The 12762-nt window shown below is 37.6% G+C and overlaps 1 protein-coding gene and 1 long non-coding RNA gene across 3 annotated transcripts in view; one reads left to right on the forward strand and one right to left on the reverse strand.

The window, feature by feature from the left end:
* Positions 1 to 12762, forward strand: part of GRAMD1C (GRAM domain containing 1C) — a 129746-nt gene that overhangs the window by 113196 nt on the left and 3788 nt on the right. For both annotated transcript variants that reach the window (XM_043992873.1, XM_043992874.1), the window contains 5 exons: positions 3689 to 3807; positions 6355 to 6497; positions 6988 to 7091; positions 8680 to 8859; positions 9948 to 10005. In XM_043992873.1, the coding sequence (XP_043848808.1) occupies positions 3689 to 3807; positions 6355 to 6497; positions 6988 to 7091; positions 8680 to 8859; positions 9948 to 10005 (604 nt within the window). The remainder of the gene's footprint in view (positions 1 to 3688; positions 3808 to 6354; positions 6498 to 6987; positions 7092 to 8679; positions 8860 to 9947; positions 10006 to 12762) is intronic.
* LOC122746841 overlaps positions 1 to 12762 on the reverse strand; it is a 46182-nt gene that overhangs the window by 26150 nt on the left and 7270 nt on the right. The gene's annotated exons all lie outside the window — the stretch shown is intronic.

A 12762-nucleotide genomic window follows, 5' to 3' on the forward strand; every position in this document is an offset into this window, starting at 1 on the left:
ATCCCCCACTGGTGGTAGCTGGGGGAACTGGGTGAGGGGTGGCTGTGGTTCCCTCTTCAGAACACAAAGGCCGAAGCCACACCCAAATTTATCTCCCCAGGGTAAGGGAGACCAGAATGAAGGGTAGGAATCCCAAGCTAGCTCAGTCCGATTTGGTTCAGCTTATCTCTCTAGGTGTTATCCTCTGGTTTAGTTTCTCTAGGAGAAGATTCCTTGGTGTGCCCCAGAGAACTTCTGGGGTGCTCTGCACCCCATGACAGTATCAATATTCTGATTCCATAGACAAGAAAACAAGGGCTTATGAGGTTAAGTTACTTGTCATTGGTTACCTAGCCAGTCAGAAGCAGAGCTGAAACTAGAACCTGACTGTCCTGATTTTTCCACAACACTATACTTTCTTCCTCTGCTTCAATATTTAGCCTCTCAGTGTCCTAGCAGTCAGGTGGAGGGAGTTTCCATAACAGGAATTCCCTGCACAGAAGGAATTATGAATCTAGATCACAATGAAAAAAAAAACACCCAAATTTCTAAAAATGTTCTGACTTCTTCCCCCATCTCCCCCCCCAGTTTTATTAGTTACCCATTCTCTTTCAATATCTATTTTAGCTTCTTCTTCTAGAATTTCAGGGCAATTTTCCCTGAGAATATCTTGGAAGATGGTGTCTAAGCTCTTTCCTTGATCATGGTTTTCAGGTAGACCAATAATTTTCAAATTATCTCTCCTGGACCTATTTTCCAGGTCGGCAGTTTTTCCCAGAAGACATTTCACATTGCCCTCTATTTTTTTATTCATTTGGATTTGCTTTATTGTGTCTTGGTTTCTCATAAAGTCACTGGCTTCCATTTGTTCAATCCTAATTCTTAGGCAGTTATTTTCATCAGAGAGCTTTTGTACCTCCTTTTCCATTTGACTTTTCAAGCTGTTGACTTTTTTCTCATGTCTTTCCTGCATCACCCTCATTTCTCTTTCCATTTTTTCCTCTACCTCTCTAATTTTATCTTCAAAGTCCTTTTTGAGCACCTCTATGGCCTGAGACCAATTCGTATTTTTCTTGGAAGCTTTAGATATAGGGGCCCTGATGTTGACATCTTCCTCTGAGGGTGCCCCTCGGTCTTCCTTGTTACTGAAGAAACTTTCTATGGTCCTCACCTTTCTCTGTCGGCTCATCTTTCCTTTCTTTTACTAGACTTTTAGCTCCTTAAAGTGGGGCACTGTTTCCAGGCTGCAGTATCCCAAGCTTAAGAAGTCCCAGGTGGTATGATTTAAGGAGAATCAGGTTCTTCCCTCACCCGGCCTGTTTCCTGGTCCTAGATGACCCCAGACCAACTTGCCAATCAACCAGCTTTGTGTGCTGTGGTTGTTAGCTCCAACGGGCCTGTGCCCTTGCCCCCCCCCTCCCCCCCCCCCACTTCTACTCAAGCCTACCTCCTGCTTCTCAGCAGGGGTGTAGAATCCAAGTTCTGCCTTAGCACCAGCATAGACCCCTGTAGTCTCCCCCCTGCCCAGGGCTCAGCCCTCTCACCAGACTGTGAGCTTAGTTCCAGACAACACTGGTGCTTCAGCTGATTCAGAGGCTCTGGGGGTCTGCTTCTCTGGTGAGGACTTCCTGAGACTGGATCTGTGTCAGGGTGACTGTGGGGTTGGGCCCGACTCCTGTATCAGCACAGCAGCTCCCTCCTTCTGACCTTCCAAGCTGTTCTTGGTTAGAAGATGATTTCAGCCCATTCTTCTGTGAGTTTTGCCATTAGTTACCCATTCTCAACTGGAATACCCATTTCTAGGAGAATGTATATATTATTGTTTTTGATTTTCTAAAACAATGCTAGTTTACTACTTGATTACCACTTGATGGAGAAAGAGAAGAAAACTGGGCATTGTGAAATATAGAGAGCATATTTCAGAGGGTTTACAGAAAGGATAGTTAGGATCCAGTGATCCAGTATTCTGAAGGAATAATTTGATGAAAGTAGCGATAGGATATTCTCAAGAATTATATTTTGGTGAGGATGAGAATGATTCTGATCAGGAGGAAAAAAGATGAGTTGCCCTAAAAAAGACCATGGGACTATAGAGGGAGTTCATTCACCATTTCTGATTTTTGTGACGTATGGAAGATTCAGGGGTGGTTACTACAAAAGAATTATATCATACTGTACTACAGTACCCAAGAGTAGCCTAGAATGAGCTGAGGCTAGTGATGAATGCCAAACTAAGGAGAATAAAAAAGTTTGTTTGTTTTTAAACTTAGGGCAAAAAGGAAACCAAAGGAAGGATGAGACTCTTGATCAGGATAGATTGGGAAGATGATATCAGATAATGAGGAAAATAGTGAATTACCCAACTCTGATTTTATTTCTGTTTTAGCTCCCAAGGAAAATGTTTGTTTTTTTTTAAACTTCGAATGATAGAATACAAATTTGTAGCAGGAAGTCAAGAGCCAAGATCAGTAAGGAGATAGATAATAAGAGAATATCTCAGTGCCCTTAATGAGTACAAGTCGATGACCATGAGCGAGCTTCATCTGATAGCTCTGAATGACGTGGCAGATGTTGATTAAAATCAAAGAGGAAATGGGAGGTGCCACCGGACTATGAAAGGCCAACTGTTATTCTGGTTTTCTAGAGTGGGAAGAGAATGGGCCTGAAAACTAGAGATAATTATCAAAGCATGGTTTGTGAATATTTACAAGGGGAAGCAATGTATTCTGAAAACCAGCATGGATTTGTCAAGATTAAGTCATGCCAGATTAACTCCATTTCCTTTTTGTATAAAATAATTAGCTGCATAGGTCAGGGCTTTAAACACTGTTATGCTTGTAGATAGCACAGAGATGTGGGCTACTTAATAGTTTTGTTGTTGCTCAGTTGTTTTTAAGTTGTGTCCAACTCTTCATGAACCTATTTGGGGTTTTCTTGCCAGAAATACTGGAGTGTTTTGACATTTCTTTCTCCAACTCATTTTACAGATGAGGAAACTGAGGCAAATAGGGTTAAGTGACTTGCCCAGGGTCACAAAGCTAGCAAGTGTTTGAGACCAGATTTGAACCCAGGAAGATGCGTCTTCCTGACTCCAGATCTGGTTTTCTATCCACTGTGCCACCTAGTTGCCCTGGAGATAAGATGATTATCTTCAAATATTTGAAGGATTGTCATGTGGAAGTGGGATTAGATATATTCTGCCCAGCACCAGAAGGCAAATCAGGAGCAATGGGACTTGGCAGATGATGGGATGTGTGGTTTGAGTGAGAAGAGTTGAGAGCATTTTCCTTCATAAGTTCCTGGGTATCTCCTCACTTTCCAGTTCTTTGCCATCATAGAGAGCTGCTATAAATATTTTAGAACATTTAGGTTCTTTTCCATTTTCCCTGATCACATTTGGAAACAGACCTTATAGTGGTGTTGTTGGGTCAAAAGGTATGCTCTTTGAGCATAAGTCCAAACTACTTTCCAAAATAGTTGAAAACTTTTTGTTTTTAAAGAAAGCCAGCCAGTCAGTAAACATCTATGAAGTGCGCCTACTCTGTCTCAGACAACTTTACATTTGTTAAATGCTAAACTTTTAAAGCATAAAGTTAGAAACAGCCATTAGAATTATATTTTTAAGTTGTAAAACAATTTTGATTTGATTTGGAAGTTTCATAATACATACTCCTGAATTTATCTAATTATACATGTTTTCTGTGTTTAGATGTAGTATCTACCCCTTGGAATATTGAAACAGGTGGTGATCAACTAAGAACTATGACATACACTATAGTTCTCAACAATCCACTTACTGGAAAGTTCACTTCAGCCACTGAAAAGCAGGTATAGTTTGGCTGATTATTCAATATTTTAAGAGAATTGTGGGTATGGAGAAGTGATTAGATATTGTGTTGTGAACATCTATGGTAAATCATCAACCTTTGGGACCATTTAGCTCTAAGAATTCACAATGCCCTTTGAATGGCATATTTGCTGTTGCTGCTGTTGCCATCAGTGGTTTTCCTTAAATCTTTTTTTTTCCAGTTGTGATGGGGAGGTGGTCTTAAGAAAAACTGTCATGTAAAAACAAAAGGCAACCAAGTAGAAATTTAACAGTTGCCTGTTGGTTAAGATTGAGTGTTTAATTTATAGAGTTCCAGGATTCAACTGTACTTTAAAAATTAGACAACTGCAATCTGTGTTGTATTTAAATTATACAGAATCCTCAGATAATTGTAAATTCAGTTAATTTTTATAATTCCAGAACATATCAGGCATAATTTAGAGACCCCAACAGATGATGATCATAATGATAATAATGCTACTACTACTGCTAATAACAATAGCATTTATATAACTCTAAGATTTCCAAAGCACTTTACAAATCTTATCTCATTTGATACAACAATCCTGGATTGTTGTTGTTCAGTTGTTTCAGTCGTGTCTGACTCTTCATGAACCCATCTGGGGGATACTGGAGTGGTTTGCCTCTTCTCTCTCCAGTTCATTGTACAGATGAGGAAACTAAGGTAAACAGAGTTAAGTGACTTGCCTAGTATCACACAGCTAGTAAGTGTCTGAGGCCAGCTTTAAACTCAGGAAAATGAGTCTTCCTGACTTCAGACCCAGCACTCTATCCTATCCTCTGGGCCACCTGAGTGCCCCACAATCCTGCGAGGTACTATTATCCCCATTTCACAGATGAGAAAACTAAGGCAGAAGAGTTTGAGTGACTTGACTGGAGTCACACAGCTAGGAAGTGAGTGACGCTAACTTTGAACTCCTTTTTCTGACTCCAGGCCTGGTCTCCATCCACTGAACCACCTCACTGCCTCTAAGCTGTCTTTTTAGGATCATAGAATCTTAGAGTTGAAAGGAGCCTTAAAGGTTACCCATTCCAACCACCACCTTCTGAAATAGCAGCAGCTGCTACAGTTGCCAACTCAAGAGGGTGTCAAAAGTGGCATGGAGGGTGCTTTCCAGGAGCCAGGTAGCCAAATACCTGCAATAACAAGGGTGAAAGGAGTTGGCTTTTCAAAATTAGGTTTGTGTCCTTTAAATTAAATGTTCTTTCTCTGTGACCAACAAGTGAAGCAGGTCTTTCCCAGTGGTACTAGGATACTTTGAACTGTCTGTGCAGGATTAATTGTACAACGTGTGTATTCATCTGCAAATAAAAGAGACCTTTCCAATTTCAAATTAATTCCTGCTATCCTGTCAGTGGTTTTATTTTCCAACAATTTTTTTTATTAAGTGACTACTATGTGCTAGGCATTGAGGATACAATGAAAAACAATATGGCTTTTGCCCTCAAAGTTTTACGATCTAGTCTCAGGGTATAAAATATGCGCAAATAACTATAATACAAGTTAGAATGTGATATATGCATTGGGAAGTCAGTGGGAAAAGTCTGTGCATGACATGCATCTTTTGAATAAGCTCATTATTCTTTTTTCTTTTTTTTCCTCATAGTTAACTATGGGACTCGGGGAAGAGGGCACTGGTCAGTGAATAAGGCAGTGAATAAGAAGAGGTGTGGTTCAGACTAAGAGAGCCTATCAAACAGTTTTTCTCCTGAACTGGAGTTTTCGAAACCTAAGCTTGACAGTTTGAGGCCTGCTTAGGGGAAAGTATTTTTTTTCTTCTTTATTTCAGTCACCAAACAAAGGATTAAATTTTGAAAGTAGGGCGGCTTTCTTAAATTGACTGAATTTTTTCCCTGTCAAATTGCAACATTTGAGATAATAAAACAGTTACCTATGTGAAAGATGATTACAATTCAAACTTAGCACTATGATGTTTGTAAAAAATGTTATGTGTGAGGTAGATACTATTAGTATTATGGTATACTTTACAATTGAGGAAACTGAGCTCCAGGAGTTTAAGGGACATGCTCATAGTCACACAGTTAATGTGAAGTGAGATGCAGGCTTTGAAACCTGCTCTTCCTGATTTCACAGTTAGTTCCCTGTCTACCATACTATACTGCAACAGTTATATTATGAAACACAATAAAAGGTTTCACAAGAAGACAGGGCAAGTTATTTGGATTGGTCTCATTTTATTGAAATGAATCATCCTGTTTGGAGATGAGTTTGAGTAAGGCTTTCCTGACTATTTGTAAAGAGTCATTGCCCTATTGCATTTCTCTGAAAATGGGTCATATCATACATCTTCTGTGATTCGTGAGACCTGAAAAATGTCTTTTTCAATCTTTGTACTATGAGTATCTTTCTCAGAAGCTAATGTGGAGATCTTCACCATCATTTCACAAATGATTATTAGAATTGAGGGGTTATGTATGAGTGTTAGCTCTAGAGTGAATAGTACTACAAGATGTATAGGTACATAGAAAATGTCCACTAATTTTCTTTTGCTTTATTTTGACAGACGCTATATAAAGAAAGTCAAGAAGCACGATTTTACTTAGTAGACTCAGAAGTTCTGACACATGATGTTCCCTACCATGATTATTTCTACACTTTGAACAGATACTTCATCACTCGTTCTTCAAAGCAGCAGTGCAGGCTACGGTAAGCCACAGCAGGAGGAAAGTGAAAAATATTAGAGCATTAGACACAGAGGAGTAGGCCTTCATGTGCTTTGCCCTGTCAAGCCCAATTACTGAATCTATTTTCAACTAATTTATTTCCATTAAGTGTCCTTTAAAAGCTTCTGAGAAATGTGTATTTGATTTTTTGTTTTGTTTTGTTTCAATGTGTTGATTTTTAGCTTATAAAAAGGGTTAGAGAGATTGAGGAAGCAGTGTAACTAGAAAAAGAAAATTGGTGAAGGAACAATACTGCATGTTTTTGAAGGTATAACTATTCTTCTTCACTGGGTTTTCTTAATCTCACAGAGTGGTTCTCTTCAAATACATATTTATGTACATTTATAATATAATGTTAATCCTGGACAGTTGCTTTTTTGTTATTCTTATTTGTTAATAGTTATTATTTATACATTCTCATAACCCTCCCTACCATTCATTTAATTATCTTTTATTCCTTTATTCCCTGTAAGAGTTTCTTCAGAATTGAAATATAGAAAACAACCGTGGGGCCTTGTAAAGACTTTAATTGAAAAGAACTCTTGGAGCTCATTGGAAGACTATTTCAAACAACTTGGTTTGTACATCATTTGATTTACTTAGTTTCTGAAAATAGTATTGTTTATATTACTATTGACAGATTTTCTCAATGAGGTGTGGTTTTCAGGGTTGAATTTAAGATTTAGTGGGAATGGCTCCCATTGGAATGCTGTCCCTATCCCTGGTGCCCCATATACCTGAGGTCCCTAAGATCCTCTCTGGGTTCTGTTGAGCCAATCACTAACATTGTACATTGAACATGAGGATGTTGATGGAATCTAATTCAGCAGGTTGTCTGGAGAGGACTGATTCATGTGTGATGTTTATGTGCTTTAAGTCCTCCTTCAAATCTATTGGGAGATGATTCATTTAATCATGAAAAATTGATGGTCTCTCAATTCAGGATTATTTAAGAGTTTAATTTCTGATGAATATTATTTAGGTTCACTTAACCTTTTGACAATTCGATAAGCACTTATTAAGCAAAGCACTGTATTACGTGTTAGATAAAAACCAACATAGCACCTACCTTCAAAGAGCTTACATTATACTGGAGTGAGGGGGAAGAAATATAAATACATAAGGTAGGGTGTGATAAGAGCAAAGGAGAGAGCCAGACACTAACACAATTTAAGGTCATAGAGAACATTTTTTAGTTGAGGGAATTAGGGAACCATAATGGAGGGCATGGCTTATGAATTGAGTCTTTAAGGAAGGAGGATTCGGAATATTAGAGATACAGAAGCAATGCATTCAGAAATGTGGATTGCCTGTGTGAATGCTCAGAGGTGAGAGATACCAGGTGGGGAATGGCTCTTAATCTTATACATTTGACCCAGTTCCTTACATATCCTAGAAGTTAGACCTTTTTCAGAGAAATTTGCTGCAAAGATTTTTTTCCAAGTTTCTTACTTTTTCCCTAATTTTAGCTGCATTGGTTTAAAATTATCCATTTTACCTCTTATGAACCTCCTTATCTCTTGTTTAGTAATGAATTCTTCCCCTATTCATAGTTCTGACAAACATGCTCCTCTAATTTGATTATGATGTCACCCTTTATGTCTAAATCACATACTTCTCTTGGTATACAGTGTGAGACTTAGTTTCTGCCAGATTACCTATTACCTCAGAGTTTTCTGAACAGTTTTTGTTAAATACTGAGTCCTTGTCTCAATAGCTGGGTAGCAGAACATTTGTAATCTAATCAGGTGCCAATACTCATTTGAGAAAATTTTCTCTTCACTTAGGAGAAGTGGACAGCCTGTTATTTCCATGACTGGCTTATAGCTACCTTAATATTTAATATAGCAATATGTTGAATATGCACTAATGATCCCCATTATTTATTGATACAGGTTATTCTTGCTAGAGTGATGAGGATCATTGTGGGGTCATTGTACTCTAAAACTTTTTGTTTAAAGGAAGGACAATCCATTAGATGGGTTTGAACACAAGGAAAAGTTCAAGGAAGTTGTCCTATGTTACTTATTGTGCTCTGTGTTATAGACTAAGAAAGGCGTTTCCATTGCTTTCCAAGTCCCTTCTCTTGAGTCATACGTTTGTCCTGTAAACTTCCATCTGCTCATAAAAAGAAGAAAGCTTAGGCTCTTTTGCCCCATTTGCAGAATCAGATCTGTTAGTGGAGGAATCTTTGCTAAAGCAGTCCCTTGAAGATCCTGGAAAACCCAGTGGCTTACGGAGAAGAAGACGAACATGTAATCGAAATATGGCAGAAATGCTTCCTAAACACTCTTCTTCACGCCCCCCAGGGACCATAGGTCTGGACTCCAAGGGAGACATTAAAGGTAGGTATTCCCTGGTCAGAAATCTTAGGCTTTGTTATAAGAGGCAAAAGGAACCTCTTGAGTGTGAGAGGGAGAAAAGGAGACTGAGTGGTAAGTGCAGGTTCTACCTTCCCTGTTGTTCTCTGACCTTCAAAAAGTCATCCAGCATCTTTGCTCTTTAACTTCTCCATTTATTAAAAATGTTTTTTGTGGTATTTTGCAAGCATCCATTTATTAGATAATGCTAACAAAACTCTTGTAGTTCCTTATAAATAGTTCCTGTATAATTAAGTGCAATTTAACCCTTATCTGTAGGGGGGGGTTTATATTGTTATTCATATCAAAAAGATATGGGGGGCAAATAGGTGGCCAGGTAGATAGAGCACCAGCCCTGGATTCAGGAGGACCTGAGTTCAAATGTGACCTCAGACCCTAGCTGTGTGACCCTGGGCAAGTCACTTAGCTCTGATTGCCTCCAAAAACCAAAACCAAAACAAACAAAACAAGATGAGGGCTGGTCGGGCAGTAGAAGTTAGCTTTCCCTGTTTGCACTTTTTCCTCTTCTTGGTATTGTCCCATCCTTGCTAGGGGATGGGGATGGGGGTGGGGGTGGGGTGGGGGAGAAACCTCTTCCCATTTGAAAACCTACTTGTAGCTTGAATGAGTTTGGCAGTCATCTAATCTTACTACTCTTAGGGGTTATTTGCATTTTAACAGAAGACAAAAAGACTAGAGCCAAAGGAATGAATCTTCTTAAGGCATTTGGAAATTCTGTCATCACATTGCTGCAGGTGGAGGATGCATGAAGGGTAAAGGAGGGGAGTAAAATTCAGGCCTTAGAATCTCCAGGGCACCTTAATATGTAGGCACTGGTGACCTGTTGCCTCTGTGGAAAGCTCTTGTATCAAATAACAAATTTGTTAACAAATTAACAAACGTCAAATAACATCACACAAGGATGAAACATTTGTCATCTTAGTGGTACCTAAGGGTAGAACATGTGTACTTTTGTTAATTGATCATTTAAATATATTTTGTAGGTTATAAGAGAGTAAACTTACAGAATCAATGCTGAGCTTTTCTAACGTGGTCTTTCCTATGATCTGTAGGAAGGAGAAGAGAAACTGAAAACCGTAACATTGCCATTGTTGTGGTGATGAGTGTCTTGTAAGTATGGATTGCTTGGCCACACATTAGATGGTTTGTGAAGTATGTTCCTGAATGGAGGTCCTTTCAGGAGAAGACTTACAACTGGTTTGGGAGGTTATAGCTACAAAATGAAACCACCTGACTTCCATCACTCCTGCCTCTACCATTAATTTTAACTCAGTTTTTAGACATTGCAGGAAATGCTGTGTTTTAGAAACCAGGTGGTAATGCAGCAAGCATTAACTTAGAGACAGTAATAAGAAGCTCCCTGTGCTTTAAGGCAGTTTTGTACATATAGGCTGGTGGATTAGTGATAATCCCATTTATACCTTTTCACACTGTTGCCTAGGCAGTCAGGCTAGATCAAGGCATTCCACAAGAATATACTCAATCAGATTCTATTTAACAATTTCTATGGCTTCATTTGTAAGAAGCATTATGAGTCTGAGGTAGGCAACATTTTTGTCCATAAATTTTTTGTTTTTTTAGCATAGGCTAAGAGAAAATAAACATGCTGTCAAAGCATCTTAGATGTGCTTGTGTGTGTGCATATAACATAGTCTGGAGTTAAGTATTCTGCCATCTGGTCCAGATGAAGTCAGTATTTATAGGATGGATACCTTTGTCTAAATGAAATTAATTATCACTTAGATAACAATCAAAACTTATTTCACTTGCCACTTTGATTTATCAGCCCTAATGTGGCATACAGACTTGTGAAAAGACCTGGTATTATCCACTCTCTTGAGAAAACTGAGGCCAGTTGTAGGAATTCCACCATTGAAAAGTCCTTTGGAAAGGGTTAGATGATAATATTACAAATAAAGGATTAAAATGTAGGTTTGGTGAAGAAAGAAAGACAAAGAAAAGGTAAGAGTTACTATCGGATATGCTTATACTATGTTTAAGTGTTATATAGAAGTTAGTAATACCCTATTCGCCATTTTAATCAAAGACTCAAAGAAAATGGAATTAAGTTGCATGAAAATTAGTTTTAGGATATATTTTTTAAAACTCACAACCCACAATTTCCTTATAGCAGAGTTGTTAAATAACAAAATGAATGACTCAGTTGTGGAAACTTGCTTTATTAAAAATCCTTAGAAAAAGAGTGGATCAGTATAGTTGGAATTAATAAAAACCTATCTAGAGCCAAGGAATCAGGTTAAATGTATCCCTAAATTTACTTATAGTTTATTCTTATATATACAGAATGATTGGAGAATAATGGTCTTTTTGATTAAATAGCAGTAGAACTAAGTTATAAGTACCATGAAGTGAATTTTTTTTAAAGAATTAGAATATAGTAAAATAGACTTAACATAGTTGAACAGAAAATGTTGGATGGTTCGAAAAACCACAGGATTTTATAGTATCTCAGATTCACCACTGTTAATTTAAGATCATCTCATTAGACTATAAGTGTGCTATCATAGAATGTCAGATCTAGGAGATGAGGAAATTAGCCAAAGAGAAATTAGGTGTAGGCAACTAATAAATCTTTCCTGACCCAATGATGTACTCTGGAAGTTGTTTCTTTTAATATATCTATGAAGATATGTCATTTATCTGTTTTCATAAAAGTAGAGTTCATAAATCATAATGTCAGGTTTGGCTAGTCTAAATTTCTTATTTTACAGATTTAGAAACTGAGGCCCAGAGAGGTTGTTAGTTGTCCAGTGTTAAATAATAATAAGATTGGGATTTGAACTCATGTCTTCTGCCTCCAAATTCAGTGCTTTTCCCAGGGTACCACATGGCTTTTTTTTGCAGTTTGGATTCCTGAGTTAACAAGAATTGACTATATTGAGTTCACTTTCATGATTTTGAATAATAAATACATCTGTGACTTGTTGAATCTTTTTGTTTTATATTTCAGCCCAAATGCTTGTTGCTAGCTAGCCTTATTCTAGATCTTTTTTTGGCTAAAGAGTATACTACAAATGTTACTACAAATGTAAGGAGGAGGAGACAACATTATACTGGGGGAAAATTTAGCTTTTAGAAAGATATAATACTAAATGTATTTTGTATGTATTTTGAATGAGGTTAACATTCATTTGAAATGTTGTTATGGAAACCAACATTATGAGTTTGTTTTAGCATATGAAATTTTAGATATGATGATACCATGAATATATATTTGGGATCATGCAGCTTGGACAAAAATGTTATGGATGTTTTAATTTTTTTACTTAAATCTTGCTTTTCACAGGGATACTGAAGCATTATTCCTATCCTAAAGTGATTGTATCTTGACTACCTACTTGAAACTAGTTCTTCCTTGATTTGTGTTTGAAGTATAATCATCCAATTAAATTGCTTATGATCTGGGTCCCAGCCTTATGATCATGTCTAAAACTTAAAAATTTACTCAACAGATCTCCAAGCCAGATCCCACAACCACACATGCCTCTCCATCATACCCTCTTTATAATAACTGGGATGCTGTTTTTGAAGATTTATCTTTAAGGTTATTTTATTCATGTAATTATACTAGCATTACAAAATGACCAAGTCAGTTTGGCTGCTAGCTGGTGCAGTGGGTAGTGTCAGGACTTGGGGGTCAGGAAGACCTGAATTCAAATCCAGTTACTTAGCCATTTGACCCTTGAAAAGTCACTTAATCTAAGATAGTTTTCTCAACTGTAAAATGGTGTCATTTCACCAAGTTGATGTGAGGATCAAATAATGCATATAAATGCTTTGCAAACTTGATAACATATGTGCTAGCTGTTACTGTTGTTGTTACATAAGGATTGGGTAAGAGTCTGG

The sequence above is a fragment of the Dromiciops gliroides genome, chromosome 3 (assembly GCF_019393635.1).
Source record: "Dromiciops gliroides isolate mDroGli1 chromosome 3, mDroGli1.pri, whole genome shotgun sequence".
NCBI classification, from domain to species: domain Eukaryota; kingdom Metazoa; phylum Chordata; class Mammalia; order Microbiotheria; family Microbiotheriidae; genus Dromiciops; species Dromiciops gliroides.